At 51.9% G+C, this 13761-nt stretch overlaps 1 protein-coding gene across 1 annotated transcript; it reads right to left on the bottom strand.

The window, feature by feature from the left end:
• Positions 1 to 481: 481 nt before the first annotated feature.
• On the bottom strand, positions 482 to 4833 carry ZHX3 (zinc fingers and homeoboxes 3). Its single transcript, XM_059827423.1, has 2 exons — positions 2049 to 4833; positions 482 to 660 (listed from the first exon to the last, which is right to left on the bottom strand). The coding sequence occupies exons 1-2, from the start codon at positions 4831 to 4833 to the stop codon at positions 482 to 484; spliced, it is 2964 nt and encodes a 987-aa protein (XP_059683406.1).
• Between the last annotated feature and the right edge of the window lie 8928 nt (positions 4834 to 13761).

The raw sequence follows: 13761 nt of genomic DNA, 5'->3' as shown, positions 1-13761 counted from the left end.
GGGCTTAAGGACCAGAAAGGGCGGAGAGGATATATGCAGTCATGCCAACCTTTAGAGAACAAACACCTTAACAGACAGATGAAAAAAAAAAAAAAGAAGAAAAAAGTACTGTGCCATGATAGTCCATATCTAAGCAATGACCTTGTTTACACAATGTCTGAGATTCGTTATGCTTGTATAGGCAGCTGTAGGCATCGGTATATGAATATGAAATCTGAAAGTCTGTCCACTGGAAAGCAAACAAGAGCATCCTATTTCCTGGGTGTGAGCTGAGCCCCCGCCTCCGCCAGCTCTCAGCCATCTCCTCGGCTGGGCCACCGAGAGCTCTGCGCTAAGTGCCCAGTTTTTGCACGCGCGCTCTCTCGTGTGCTGTGCTCAAAGGTCTCATTTACGGCAGTGCTTTATCACCACGTCCTGCTCCTGAGGTTTGGATCAGGCTGGCCCATGGGTTTCTTAAAGACCAAAAATTTCTTCTCAAGGGTCAGAGTGGATCCTCCGGGGCTGGTGGTTTGAGTTCAGTCTGTTTCTGGAAAAGAACAGAGGTGTCAGAGACGCTCTGGCTCACCATAGGGGCCTGCAACCCAGGTGGGGTGCTGGTGGGGAGGAAGGGAAGCAGGAATGCCTTGGGATGGGCAAAATTGGGAGTCTTGATGGAGCCAGCTGCAGAAGGCGGCCAGCGCTATTCAGAGGGGCCAGGAAACTCAAAATCCTTACGGGAGAGGAGCTGGGCTTTGGCCAGCAGCAGGGCTAAGGCGGGACGCAGCCTGCAGCGCTGGGAAGCCGTGCACCCTCACTGAGCACCTCCTGCCTGTGCCACGAGGGGCGACGGGACCACCTCACTCTGGTTGGCATAAAGCCACGCTCGGAGGGTGCTAACGAGGGCACGGCCATGGCCCTGGCATGGGCACAAAAGCTGGCCCACGGCCCTTCCCCAAACCGCTCCCGCTGCAACGCCTCCCCAGCGACAGCCTCTCCCCAGCAAAGCGCACGGGGCAGCGCACACCCAGACCTCTCAGCTGCAAGAAGGGCAGGGCCCCATTCAAACCCGCGCTCCATCTCCTCTACATTAGACAGGGAGGGGAGCCATGCATTTTAGTGGATTTTTTTTCTTTTTTTCTTTTTCTTTTTTTTTTTTTTCTTAAAGGCCTGCAGCCATGGCAGAAGCGTGCGGGAAGCTCCGAAGCAAGGCAGTGGGGCTGGAGAAGATCCCAGCTGCCCAGCACACCAGCAAGGGGCTGCGTGTGTGGAGCAGGCGAGGGGCTGTGCCGCCCGCGGCAGGACAGGGCAAGCGCTCGGCCATCCCCATCTGGTGGGAACCCCGCCAGGGAGGAAACGGCCCCCAGCTGCGCTTCCGAAGAGCCCATGGAGGGCTTGGAAACCACCTCTCCTCTCCTCCACACGTGTGCACACACATACACGCCTTTCAAAAGCAAGTCCTGAAGGAGAGGTAGGACCAGCAGCTGTAAACACCAGCCCTCCATATCCTCTCCCTCCTTGCAGCCTCCATCTTCACCACCCGAGCTTTGCCCGGCGCCAAAGAAGGATGCTCACATCTGGAGAGATGGCGGTGGGAGAGAGAAGGGAGAAGGCTCTTGCCTGCACAGGCAGGCACGCGTTATGTCTGCTGCCCGAGGCCAGCGGGTGGCATGGCAGGAGCCGGTGGCATGGGACACAGCAGCCAGGCCCCTTCCTTCCCAGATACCCATCCCCTTCATAAATAAACCCAAGGGCCACCTTCCCCTGTGGCAGGTAAAGGGACCAGACACTCCCGCTGGTTTTACTTAGGCTTAAAATAAAGCCAGGGTTTGGCTTCAGAGTGGAGCCAGCATCCAGTGACCAAGGCAGGCAGGGGCGGGCAGGCGGTGGCACTCATGGCATCTCACCGGACCCTCCTCCTGCTTCCCTGGCACCCCTCTTTCCCAGGGGCTTCCTCACTGCTTCCTCGGTTAAATCCCAAAGCCTCAGCTTTCCAAATGGGAAACGCTCAACGCCCGGTGCTCGCCCAAACCCTCCGGCGGAGCCAGCCCTGCCCGAGGCGGGGGCCTTACCGAGCCGCGTGGCAGGCGGCGGGCCGGGGGCATCAGGGGTCCCGGCGGTCCCGGCGCTGCCTTCCTGGCCGCCCAGCTCCCACGACTCGCTGCCCTCCGACACCTCCGAGCCGGCCTCGCACGGCCCTTTCCGGCTTCCCGCCGTCTCGCCGGCGCAGGCCTCCTCCGGGACGGCGCCCCGGCTCTCCTCCTCCGCCTTCACCGCAAACCACACCTTGAGCTGCTGGGCGCTGAGGTGGGAGCGCTCGCAGAGGCCGGGCAGGTCCTCCTCCCGCAGCCCCTTCTGCTTCTCGTAGTAGTCCTCCAGCACCTCCCGGCTGGCGGGGCTGACCTCCACCAGCCCCGGGGGGAAAACCCCCCGCCTGTAGTTCTCATACCACTTCAGCTGCCCGTTCTTGTAGCCGTACCGGCTGTCCCCGAACCAGCGAATGACCTCGGCCCGCGGCAGGCCCGTCTGGGAAACGATGGCGTCGTACTCCTGGTTCGTGGGCCGCTGGGTCTGCACAAACATTTGTTTCAGCAGATGCCGCTGCTGGGCCGTTTTTTTAAAGTTCAGTTTGGTTTTCGGAGGGGTGGGTGGCCGGCTGGAGCTGCTGTCCCCTTTCTCATTTGCGCCGGCGCCCGGTAACTCGTTTTTGCCGTTGGACTCAGTCACTCGAAGGTTTTTCAAGTTGATTTTGATGGGACTCACTTTCCGCTCCACCGAGTTCGGGTTGTTGCCGGAGGCATCGAGTGAGCCGTTTTCACTCGCAGCCCTCAGCTCATCCGAGGAGTCTTCCCCTTCCCCACCGCCATTTTCCCCCTTCTCCTCCTCCTGCCGAGCCGCCTCCTCCACTTTCTTATTTTCCTCCGCCACCTTCTTCTTCCTCCTCTCCGAGAACCAGCTATCGATCTCCCTCCGCGTCATCTTTGTCTCCCCTCTCAGGCGGTTCACCTCTTCCTCCGCAGGAAGGGGATTTTGGGCAAAACTGCTCTCCAGAGCCTTCAGCTGCTCCGGCGCCCGCTCTTTGTACTTGGTTGGCGTGAAGTCGGGCGCCTGGTGCCATGACTGCCGCCGCGGTGGGTGGTGAGGAGCCGGCGCGGCTGCCGCTGCTGCGGGGCTCAGCTCGGCTCCTCTGGGCGAGACGTCGAAGGTTATGTCGGGCAAGGAATCGAGCGCGCTGTCTCCAGGGAAGACGGCCCGGCCGCCTCTCACGTTCCTGTAGTGGTACCTCCTATCGCTGAACCATTTTCGAATCTCCTTGGTGGAAAGGCCCGTGATTTTCGTCAGCCGCTCGACTTCGGCCTGGCCAGGGAACTGGTTTCTGCAGAAGCTGCCTTTCAAGGCCGAGAGCTGCTCGTGGGACTTCTTGTTTTTGTACACGTTGGGATCCAGGAAGGTCTGCGAGGAGATCGCCGGGCAGGCAGTGAGCAGGGACTGGCCGCTGTTGACCACCTTCACCCCCGATGCATTGCTGGAGCTCACCGTGCTGTGCTGAGCTGCCGGCTGCGGCTTGGGGACAGAAGTCACCGCCAAGGTGAAGGAGGAGCTGGTGCCCTTCAACCCATTTGCCATGATGGGCTGTGTGACCAGCAGCCCCCCCGTCCCCTCCGGCTGCCCCACCACATGGCCCGGTAAAGTCGCCTGAATAAGATGGGGGACGCTCCCGGGATTCGCAACCAGCGGCGTGTTCAGAACTGTAATGGTGGGTTGCGGCACGGACTGAATAACGGTGTTGAACATCTTCTTCCTGGCATCTTCAATCTCCTCCGGTGACCAGCTGATGCCCTGCTTCAACCGCTGGGCAGTGAACCAGATCTTCAGCTGCTCTTCTGGGTACTTGGTCACCACGGTCAAGTAGCAGAGTTCGGCTTTCGTGGGGTAGGGGAACTTGTGGAAAGAGTTTTTGAGGAAGCTGTTGGAGTCCATGGCGGCATTGTACGTTGGAATGCTGCTCAGGGGGATCATCACCTTGGGAAGGGACTTGGACGTAGGTAGCTGCTGATGCAACGGGGGTTGCTGCTGCAGTGACACAAGTTGTGCAACGCCCGCCTGCAGAACAGGCACGTTTCCTATGATGGAGCCGTTCACTATCTGAGATGATTTTGTTGAACTTGCAGTGGGCTGGCTGACCGGCACGGACCCATTTGGGAATGAATGTTCTCCATCTTTCACCTCTGACTCACTGCCCAGCTGACTTGACACATTCTCCTTCAGCGTGTGGATTTTTTTGGCCTCAGGTTTACCTTTCATTATCTTCATGATGGGTGTTTTGGTAATGATAATTTCAGACTGGCCATCCACCCCTTCTTCAGGGATCTCTCCAGGAAGGTCATGGCTGCTGGCGGCCTCACAGAGACTTTGCTCCACAGTTGTATGATTGTCCTGCTTAGCCACCCTCCAGATGAAGCTCGTTTCGCCGGCGTGCGACTCTGCATTGTGGTGTGAGAGCCCCTCACGGCTATTTGCCAGAAAGTTGCACGCAACACATGCAAACGCAGGGTCTTTGCTAAAGTCTAAGTGCTCAGAGTCCAAGTGCCCAAAGAAGTGATGAATGTCTTGAGATCCAAAGTCACAAGACTTACAGATATAAGTGTCACTATCAGCAATACCGCGGTGCCCGTTGGACAAAGCTCCGTTACTACTATTACTGGCACCAGCATCACTAGCTGCTGGTCCTTCTGGAGGAGCATCTTGTTGCGTTCCTTCACGATCATCTTCTACAGCATCCAGTTCAGTCTCCTGAAGCACCAGTGTTTTTACTGGTATCATGCAGGGAGTTGTGGATTTTCTTTTGCTAGCCATCACTACAATTGAGCCAGGTTATTATTTTTGTTTCATTTAAATTAAATTCAAATTTAAGAAGTGCTATTGCAAGTGCTCTGTGGTCTAGATTCCAGCAAATTCATGATGTCCCAAGGAGCCGTTTTCAAATGTTGACAAATGTTCATATTTGCCACTGAACCTGCGGACAAGGAGAAGGAGGAGGAGTTAGTTCCCTTGGCATTAGACAAAGCACAACTGTCCTGGTATTTAACTGTTTCACTTGATAAATCATTTTCAGCCTCTTTCGCTGGAAAAATTTAACTTGACCTTAGATTTACTTTATTTTCACACATACAACTTGTGAATTACCTGTTTAAAAACAAACACACAAACATGCCTCTTTTACAGCCCGCATCAATTTCTCGTTTGAGGAGGAAAACCACCAAAATTTCCCCTTGCCCTACCAAGCCCCGTCACCGGTGTTTCGGCGGGGAGAGCAGTGCCCGGGCTCCCTGCACGCCCGGGCTCCCGGCTCAGCAGCACGCAGCAGGCGATACCAGGCAGGGTCACCCTGGGAAACCCGCCTGCTTTCCATCACAAAAACCTAACGAAAAAGTCAACCGCGTTCCCCATTTCTTCAAAATTGGCATTTTCCAACCATTCTGTCGGGAAGTTTCTCTCCAGCTCAAAGCACCGTGCCCGTGCCAAGGGCCTCTGCCTGCAGAGACGCCTGGAGCTCTGCTGCAGGGAGCAAGGAGGCTGCAGCCTGGTCCCCGTATTTTAGCCCTCCTCGCTCAGCAAGCCTGCAAAGCATTTGTGAGATTCCCTCCCCACCCCACGCACACTTCATTACTGTTTTAACAGCGTCTGTTGAGTCTTCGTCTGGAGCTGCAAGAGAAGGTAAGGCCCCAAAAGGCAAGGGCAGCGTCGCACGCGTGTTCCTGGCTCCCAGCCTTCCCCTCCTACCGCCTTTGCAGCTTTCAGCATTCACAGAACTCAGTGCACTGGGGGCATTTCCTAAGAAAGTGTAATTTCTCTGCCACACAAGCCCGTTTTGCCGGGCTTGGGGTGACCAGAGATCTGTCACATTTGGGGAAAAGAAAAAAAAAAAAAAGAATCCTTTTTTCCCCTCTTCTATTTTTTTTTGGGGGGTGAAGCTAAAGCAGTTCCCCAACTGCTCCAGCCTGTGGAAGGCCAGGGCATTAGCCACAACCTTACTCCTGGCCTGATGTAGCTTGGCCATCTGCAGAGCGGATGCTCCGTGCCTGAGATCAGGACCCGAGGGCAGCAGAGCCGTCTGCTGGAGCTGGCACCAGGAGTCGCTTGCCTGGTGACGGGTCTGATGACAGGGAAGGCAGCACATCTGAGGGAGCAACATCTCTGCCTTAACCCCTTTGTCAACCTTTTATCCAGCAACTCTGCTTTTTTTTTTTTCCTTTAAACACAGGGATAAAATGGTATTTTTCCAGAACGCAAGGTCACTTGGAAGCATATGGACGCACCGATTCATATTACAAAGACTCTGTGCCAGATTTTCCTGGGATTTACAGTAACAGTGACAGAGCTTTATAAAAACACTCATAAAAACTTGAATTTAAAAAAAAAAAGTCCAACTTACCACCCTACCAGATGACTCAGAGGTAACTCCTATCAGTTACAGCAGTCGTGCACCAGTAGCTTTCTCATATCAGATATTCTGAGCTGATCTCATCATGCACTGAGAAATGCAGATCGGGCAAATGACTTTGTGGTGCTTATGCAATACCTCCTCTGCTTATTTTTGTCAGTAGCTCTTAGAACAGAGGAATGAAAGGTCCTAACGCAAAAAATCAAATGGAGGAAGTACAATTTGACCTCCCTAACTTCAGTAGAAATTTTTTTTTAAAATTGTTCTGAAAGCTGACATAATTTTTTCCAAACAGGAGAGCGTAGATGGCCGACTCTGGCCTCAGCAACTCTCAGGCACCGTTTAAAAGACTGATGGGAAAACGTAACTTCCCGTTAATGTGGGCTGATCGGAGATTACAAAACAGTCCTGTAAATAGTGTTAGTCATCGCTGAACTTGGCATCAGAAAAGACTCTTTGCTATGCTAAAGCTTCGTGAAAAGCTAGAAATTATAACTTAAAAAAAAAAAAAATCTATAAATAAAAAAGGTATTAAAGCTGCGAACTGGATTTAGATGGTGTGAATTGCATGCTCTCAATACCTGCTTTATGCCACTCTCATCCCACCTTTCCGGGGTTAGTCTTTCCCTCCGCAGAGGGCCAGAAAGTTATTCATTAGCATTAGCAAGTCGACTACTTGGACAACTATGAATGGGCTTTGCTATTCAGCGGGGAACAGCATCCATTTGACACCAATCCCAAGATCCTCATTTTTGATGCTAAGTTAAATATTACACAATCTAGCAGGGTACGATGACCTTTCCAAGTCGAGTCAATGAGGGAAAAAACAATAAGAGCAGCCTGAAGGCTGCAAAATATAGCTTTAAAGGCTGAAAGGAGTTTCGTTTCAGGGAAGCAACGGTAAAAGGGAATTCTTGTTTAATTTTATTCCGCAGCTCGAACACAGGGCAGGGAGAAACTGCTGGGTCCTCTGCAAGCTTTTCATTTCCAGCAAACTCCTGACAGAGATCCAGTTCCTGAGTCTCCATTACTGAGACAGCTCAAGTCCCAGACGGATCTTACCTAGTGTTTATGGAGTCGCCAGATATCAAAAAGATGATTTTTATCTGTCAAGAGAGTAAACTTGATACAGAGCAACGGAGATACACAAAGACCCCCATTGTGCCACATTAAGGGACTGCCTCTCGCGAGCGTGCCGTCGCTATTATTTTGGGTAAATGCGAACGGCCTGACCCACCTACGGAGAACCTAAAAGCTCTGCATTTCATTTACCAGCACATTTGCATCGAGCTCCGTGCTCTCTCCAACAACTTTCGTTAAAAATGCAATCAAAGCGGCCCCAGCCGCCACAGCTCTCCTGCTGGGGCTCCGATATTAATGCCACCTGAGAACACAGATTGCAAATTTAGCTGGAAATGAATCACAGTGCCAATTTACTGGGGAAAAAATTAATCAACTGTACTGTTTGTCTGTTTTACTTCTATGGAACAGTTGCATAACCACATGTTTGGAGCATGTTTTATTCACTGCCCACCTTCTGGAATGCACTAATACTTTAATACACCACTAATACATAACGGAATGGATAATTCACAGATTTCTCCGTCATTAAAGTAAGCGAGGCTGTTTTAATAGATAGGGTAAATTAATGGCAGAAAAATTAATCAATTAAAAACCAGCCTTACAATGGAGCTCCGTATACCCCCACTGCAAACGCCTCAGACCAACCTGTACAGCCGTGTGTGAAGAACTTTATTTCCTATGTATTATTTCATGATGAACTGGACCAAAGAGACATTAGCTGAATGGAATAGCTATCTGGCAGCCAGGAAGACAAAGGGATTGTACTTAAATTTGTGATTCCTATTTAATTGATACCTGCTAATTTAATAGTGAGGTAGCAGAGTAAGCAGCTCAGATAACCTGTACCCTAAACCTCCCACTGCTGTTGGAAATTTGAGGGAAAACTGACTTAAAGCAGAATCAAACCGACTCAGCTCCAGTGATGCTCCCAGAGAAACTAATGCTGGAAGGAAAGGCAGCCCGAAGGCTCCTTTGGCCAGGTCGGACCCCAGCCCAGCACGTGGCCGGCGGTACGTTTCTCTCGTATCTAAAGCACCAGGAACCGGCCCTGGGGCTGACGTGTGTTTGCTCACACGACAGCGAGACAACGGTGCGCACCCCGCGCCTGTGAGAGGGCAGAGCAGCCTGGTCTTCGCGCCAGGCAGGCACGAACCCAGGTGAACGGCTCGGGCTGGGTTGAGGTTCCCCGTCCTTGATGTACGGCTGTGACTGCTTGTCTGCACAGCTCCCAACTTAAAACAGTTACAAAAATCACCACGGGAAACATCATCTCCACTGGTAGATGCAGTTTTACGCAGATGGTTGGACTTGATGATCTTACAGGTCTTTTCCAACCTTAATAATTCTGTGATTCTGTGATCATGGCTACAGGAACAGCCAGGTTGGTGGCCACCCATCAGATTCTCAAGGGTTGTGGCTCACAAGCGGCACGCCCTGTACTCGGAGCCAGCAGCGAGGGCAGGGGAACTGCAGGCTCCTGCACCCCCCGGGCTGCCCGTCTCTCCTCCGGGTAGGAGACCCACAAAGGCCACACACCAGCAACCCACCTCCAGCTCACAAACAAGTAGAAGGAGCACCGCAAGACGTGCTAGCTGTGATTTCAACTACCCCCAGCGATTCAGAAAATAGTAACAGAGGAGGAAGATGGAAAGGGTGAAATCCAGGATCCCAATCTATGAAAACAACGCAGCATTTCTGCTAGAGGCAGCCCAAAACCTACGATGCTGCTATGAGCACTGCCCTCCTGCAACGCTCCCGATACCAGCCCTCCTCCCTTCCCAGCACAGGAGCCTTCCCGTCCCCATCGGCGGGTCCAGGTACGCGCTGCTAACCCTCTGCAGAGCAGCTTTCCCTCTGCTGAATAAAACAATGCCGAGACCGGTCAAAGTGAGCTTAGCAATTTCAGAAAATTTACTTCTGCAGAGATTAACAAAGGGAGGTTTCGAAATCTGCACTGCTGAGTATGAACTTTCAGCTTTTTCCAGCTTGGCTGGATATAACTGGTTTGGTTTTAAATGTTTCAGTGAATTAATGAGTTAGGTTGTTAATGCAAAACATTCATTCCGCACAGTGCCAAGGTCCCCAGTTAGAAGATTAATTTTCGTGACCTTTTGCAAACCTCGCCTAGAAACAACAAGCAGAAAACCCACCAGGCAGCATCACTGGCCAGCCAGCGCAGAGCCGGGCACAGCAGCTCTGCTCCCACCGCCCGGGCACGGGGATGACGGGACAGGCACCCTTCTCCGCCCCCAGCCATCTCCTGGGTGCCCAACGCTCACACCGGGGACAAGGCTCCCTGCGGACAGGTAGGAGGGCTATGTGCTCTACTGCGGGCGCCGGTGTTTGATGCGGCTCTGCTGAAGAGCAAATGCTCAGTTGGAAAAAAAAAAAATAAAATTTTAAAAAATCAACACCAAAATAGAAGTAAAATAACAGTTTTCTCAACACTTTTGGTGCCTGCTAGGCAGGCAGACACACTCCCCAGGTCAGGGACAAAGTTGATGTTTCTATCTCATACTAAGCCAAGCACAATATTGGCACTTTAAATAATAGCGGTTTGTTTTTAAGCTGAAACTCTGCAGGCACTGGCTGATAGCATAATATGGGGGGGGGGGGGGGGAGAGAAAAAAATAAAAAAATAAAATAAAAGGAGAAAAAAAAATTGGTGTTTGAGAGTTTTTCTCTGTCCCCTTTAGGCTCTACCTCCAGCCAGGCCCAGAAGATGCATGTCTGTCTTTGGGAAGTCCACAGATGACTTCCCAACTCCCCACCAGTAATTAGCAAGTAAAGACCAGTAAATAAAAGATCCCTGTGGCCAACACTAACAAGTGGGTGCTCTCTGCAGCACCCAGACCCAAGGGCTGAGCTGCCTTCCCACCACCAAGCACCCCAGAGGGAAATCCCACCGTGTTTCACAGCGGGTCCCCCCCCAGCACAGCAGACACCCAGTTTGCTCTGGGCAGCACTGGGTGCCAGCTCAGTAGCCTGGGACTGGGTGCATTTACCTGGGTGCTGGGGAGGGCAGGTAAAACAGGTCCACGCAGCAGCGAGTGCAGGTATATGAGGGGCACAGCCCCGTGGCCGCCCTGCTGCCGGCCACGGCGGTCCCGGGACTCTATTTCTCTTCGGTTGGGCATGAACATTTGTTCTGCATTTGGAGTCCGTTCATGAGAAGTCATGTAGGAGTTTCACCAGTTTTATTAATCTATTGCCAAAATGTGCCCAGTGAGGGCTGGCAGGAGAGAGGAAGGCTGGAGGCTCCTGCGCTCTCCAGACCCAGGTGAGACGTGGCAAAGGCTTGTTCCCTGGCCAGAGGCTGCCCCACGCCAGCTCTCACCTGGGTTTCATCGCCAAGAACTTGGAGTCACAGGCTTTGATTACAACAAAAGCGTAACAGAGGGCAGGGAAAGGGCATGCAGCAGCATCACCAACGGGCTTCAAGGACACAGACCCCTGCCAGGAACAGGGCAGCTATTGCTAATCCATCCCAGGGACACGCTACGTGGATGGACACGCTCCAGCAACTCAGCAAAGACCTCTCCAGGCTACATCCCTGTGGTTCACTACGGAGAGACACAGTTAGAGTCAACAGCCCACTACTCCAGAGCAAATCCCAACTTCCCGGGTGCAGACGGGACCTCTCTTACCTGCGCCAGCACGGCTCTCTAACAGAGGAAAAGGCAAGATCTGGCAGGGCTGAGCTCCTCTGTTCCCAGTCTGGGGCTGTGCATCCCGGCTAGCTGGGATCCAGCCATCCTCCCTGGGTAACTGTTTGCAAAGCCTGCAGCTGGAAGGGAAGTCACGGGATGGGATCATCTCCAGCAGCCTGAAAAGACCAGCACCAGAGCATCACCCTGGCTCCTGGCAAGCGGTGTGCATCTCCTCGCCGTGCCCTCGCCTAGGGCTGGCACCTGTAGGTAGCATCTGCCGCCCAGAGCCCGGTCCATAACCCAGACCAAGGGGTGACACGCTTAATTCTTTTGGGGTTTAACCCCACAGGGAACTGCAAGTTCCCATGAATGAACAGTTAATGAGATTTTCCCCTCCAGAGCAGATTGCTACTGCACTAACACTGCAGGCACTCAAAATTCAGGTGCTCTCAACAAGAACAGGGAAAGCAACCAGCAATAAAATAACCACAACCTGAGAGAAGCCACGCAGCCAAGAAAAGCCTCTTCGCATCTTATTATTTTGCACCACGCAAATGTAGAAACACACGCACAAATTTCAGCAGTTTTGAGCTTCAAGCAGCATCACATAGTCAACATTTGTACTAAGGAACAATTTCTCTTTATGTCGACTGGTCAGGGTGCTTTGTAGCTTAAGCCTGGCTTTGAAAATGCATGTACAGTCTAAAGGCAGTGGAAGCCGGTTGACCGAACAATCGTATTCATTCTCCGTTACTTGGCAGGCCTAGAGTAGAAAAGCGTCTTTCCCATTTAGGCTAGTTAAACAGAGCTATTCATTAAAATTTCGCCCTTCTACAAACCGCTGTACTTCTCCATTTAAAATTTGCTTTAAGAGAAGACCTCTCTCCTCTGCCCCGCAACACTCCTCATCGCCCTGTTTCAAGTCGTCACCCATTTACGAGCTGCGTTTTCGGATTGCTCTCGTGCTTCCAAAACAGCAGCAACTCGCCTTTGCTGCCGTTACCTGGGTAGAGGCTGGCTTGCTGCCTTAGCGCTGGGGAACTAACGGTAATTATCTCCGCTTTTTTTTCAGATGAGCAAAAAACCAAGCGAGATGGAAGGCTAGAAAGGGGTGGCTGAAACAGGACGCGATTAGAGTATAAAAATAGGTCACTAGGATAATATAACCTTTAGACTATTGGCAATGTGCCCCCCTTAGAGACAAGCCTGTGTGCTATATTTCAGGAAAATGTCAGGAATAAAAAGAAACACAACGCACATCAAAACAAAACCACTGATCATCCCTCGGAGCTTTGCGTGCTTCTGTTTGAACATCACTAACATTAATTCACTCACTCCTTTTCCTCTGCCCTCATCCATTTGATCGAGCACAAAATAAATGTTATGCAATCATACCATTAATATCTTCCAAAAAAAAAAAAAAATCTCTCTTTTGGCATAGAGGCTTCATTACAGATTTGCTCCGAGTTACGCTACCTTAGCAGGGTTCACAGTCCCAGCATCCCAGGGACCCACTTCCATAGCTTCAATCCTCACATTTTGTCCATGTTGCAAAACATTCCTGGCGTTCCCCCAAAGGAAAAGGTCCAACAGGCAGATAATCATCTCTCAACAGAGCCAGCTCCGAGGTTAACGCTACCAGCAGAGGACACCAGATAGCATTCATGGAGCTTCAAGAAGTCCCTCAGCTCGTCCGTATCTGGGTCTCCCGTCACCTCTCACTCAGCTGGTGAATACCAGCACGGCGGTTTGTGCCGGAACAGGACGGTACGAGAACATCGGTCATGTTTATAAATGCACAGGAGCTCCGATTTCAGCCCCTTTTGCTTTCTCTAGGAGGTTTTCTTCTTGTTTGCATTGTCAGGGATCTGTGCATGATTGCAGCTTGATCACAGGCACCTCAGACGGCCCCACACAGGTCAGTAATATTCTGCCACACCACGTTCGGACTTGCTACATGCCTTGCGAGCCCACGCTTAGAGCTTATTATCAAGCATCACCATTTAGGTAGGGCAAGACCAGCTTTGGCAGATGCAGCCCTTTGGAATGCATGTGAAAAGGGGTGGATTACACTTAAAATATACTACTTTGGATTTTTATTATTTGAAATTGCAGAACTGGCTCCAAGCCAAAATACTATGGGGGAGCTCGGAGTAAAGACTCGCAGTTCCCAAAGCAAAATGAGAAAGAGAGATAGATCTCAGTCCATGTTCAATTTCTGACAAGGGTACAAGAGTCTTTTAAATCAGCAGGAAACGCTCGACCAAGCTGGTGAGGTGTTCACACCCGATGGCAACAGAGCACACCAAGGGCAGAAGCCCACCGTGCTCTCAGCGCTGCTGTAGCCTGCCCAGTCCCAAGGAGTCATTTTGGGGGAAGCCTCCCAGCCCGGGTTTCTGAAGCACTACTGCTCTCAACCCCATTTCCAGGTTTGCACATCCACCTCCGTACGGGTGATCCTATTTGGGGGCCATCACCCCAAACTCAGGAACCGCAGCTCTAGATGCTAGCACCAAATTCGTTAAAAGAAAACCAGTGTCAGGTTTTATACCAGCACCGAAACGACCCCACTGCACAACCACAAACCCGAAAGCCTGCTAGAGGGTC

The sequence above is a fragment of the Gavia stellata genome, chromosome 20, assembly GCF_030936135.1.
Source record: "Gavia stellata isolate bGavSte3 chromosome 20, bGavSte3.hap2, whole genome shotgun sequence".
Classification (NCBI taxonomy): Eukaryota; Metazoa; Chordata; class Aves; order Gaviiformes; family Gaviidae; genus Gavia; species Gavia stellata.
This window is presented reverse-complemented; position numbering and strand designations above follow the sequence as displayed.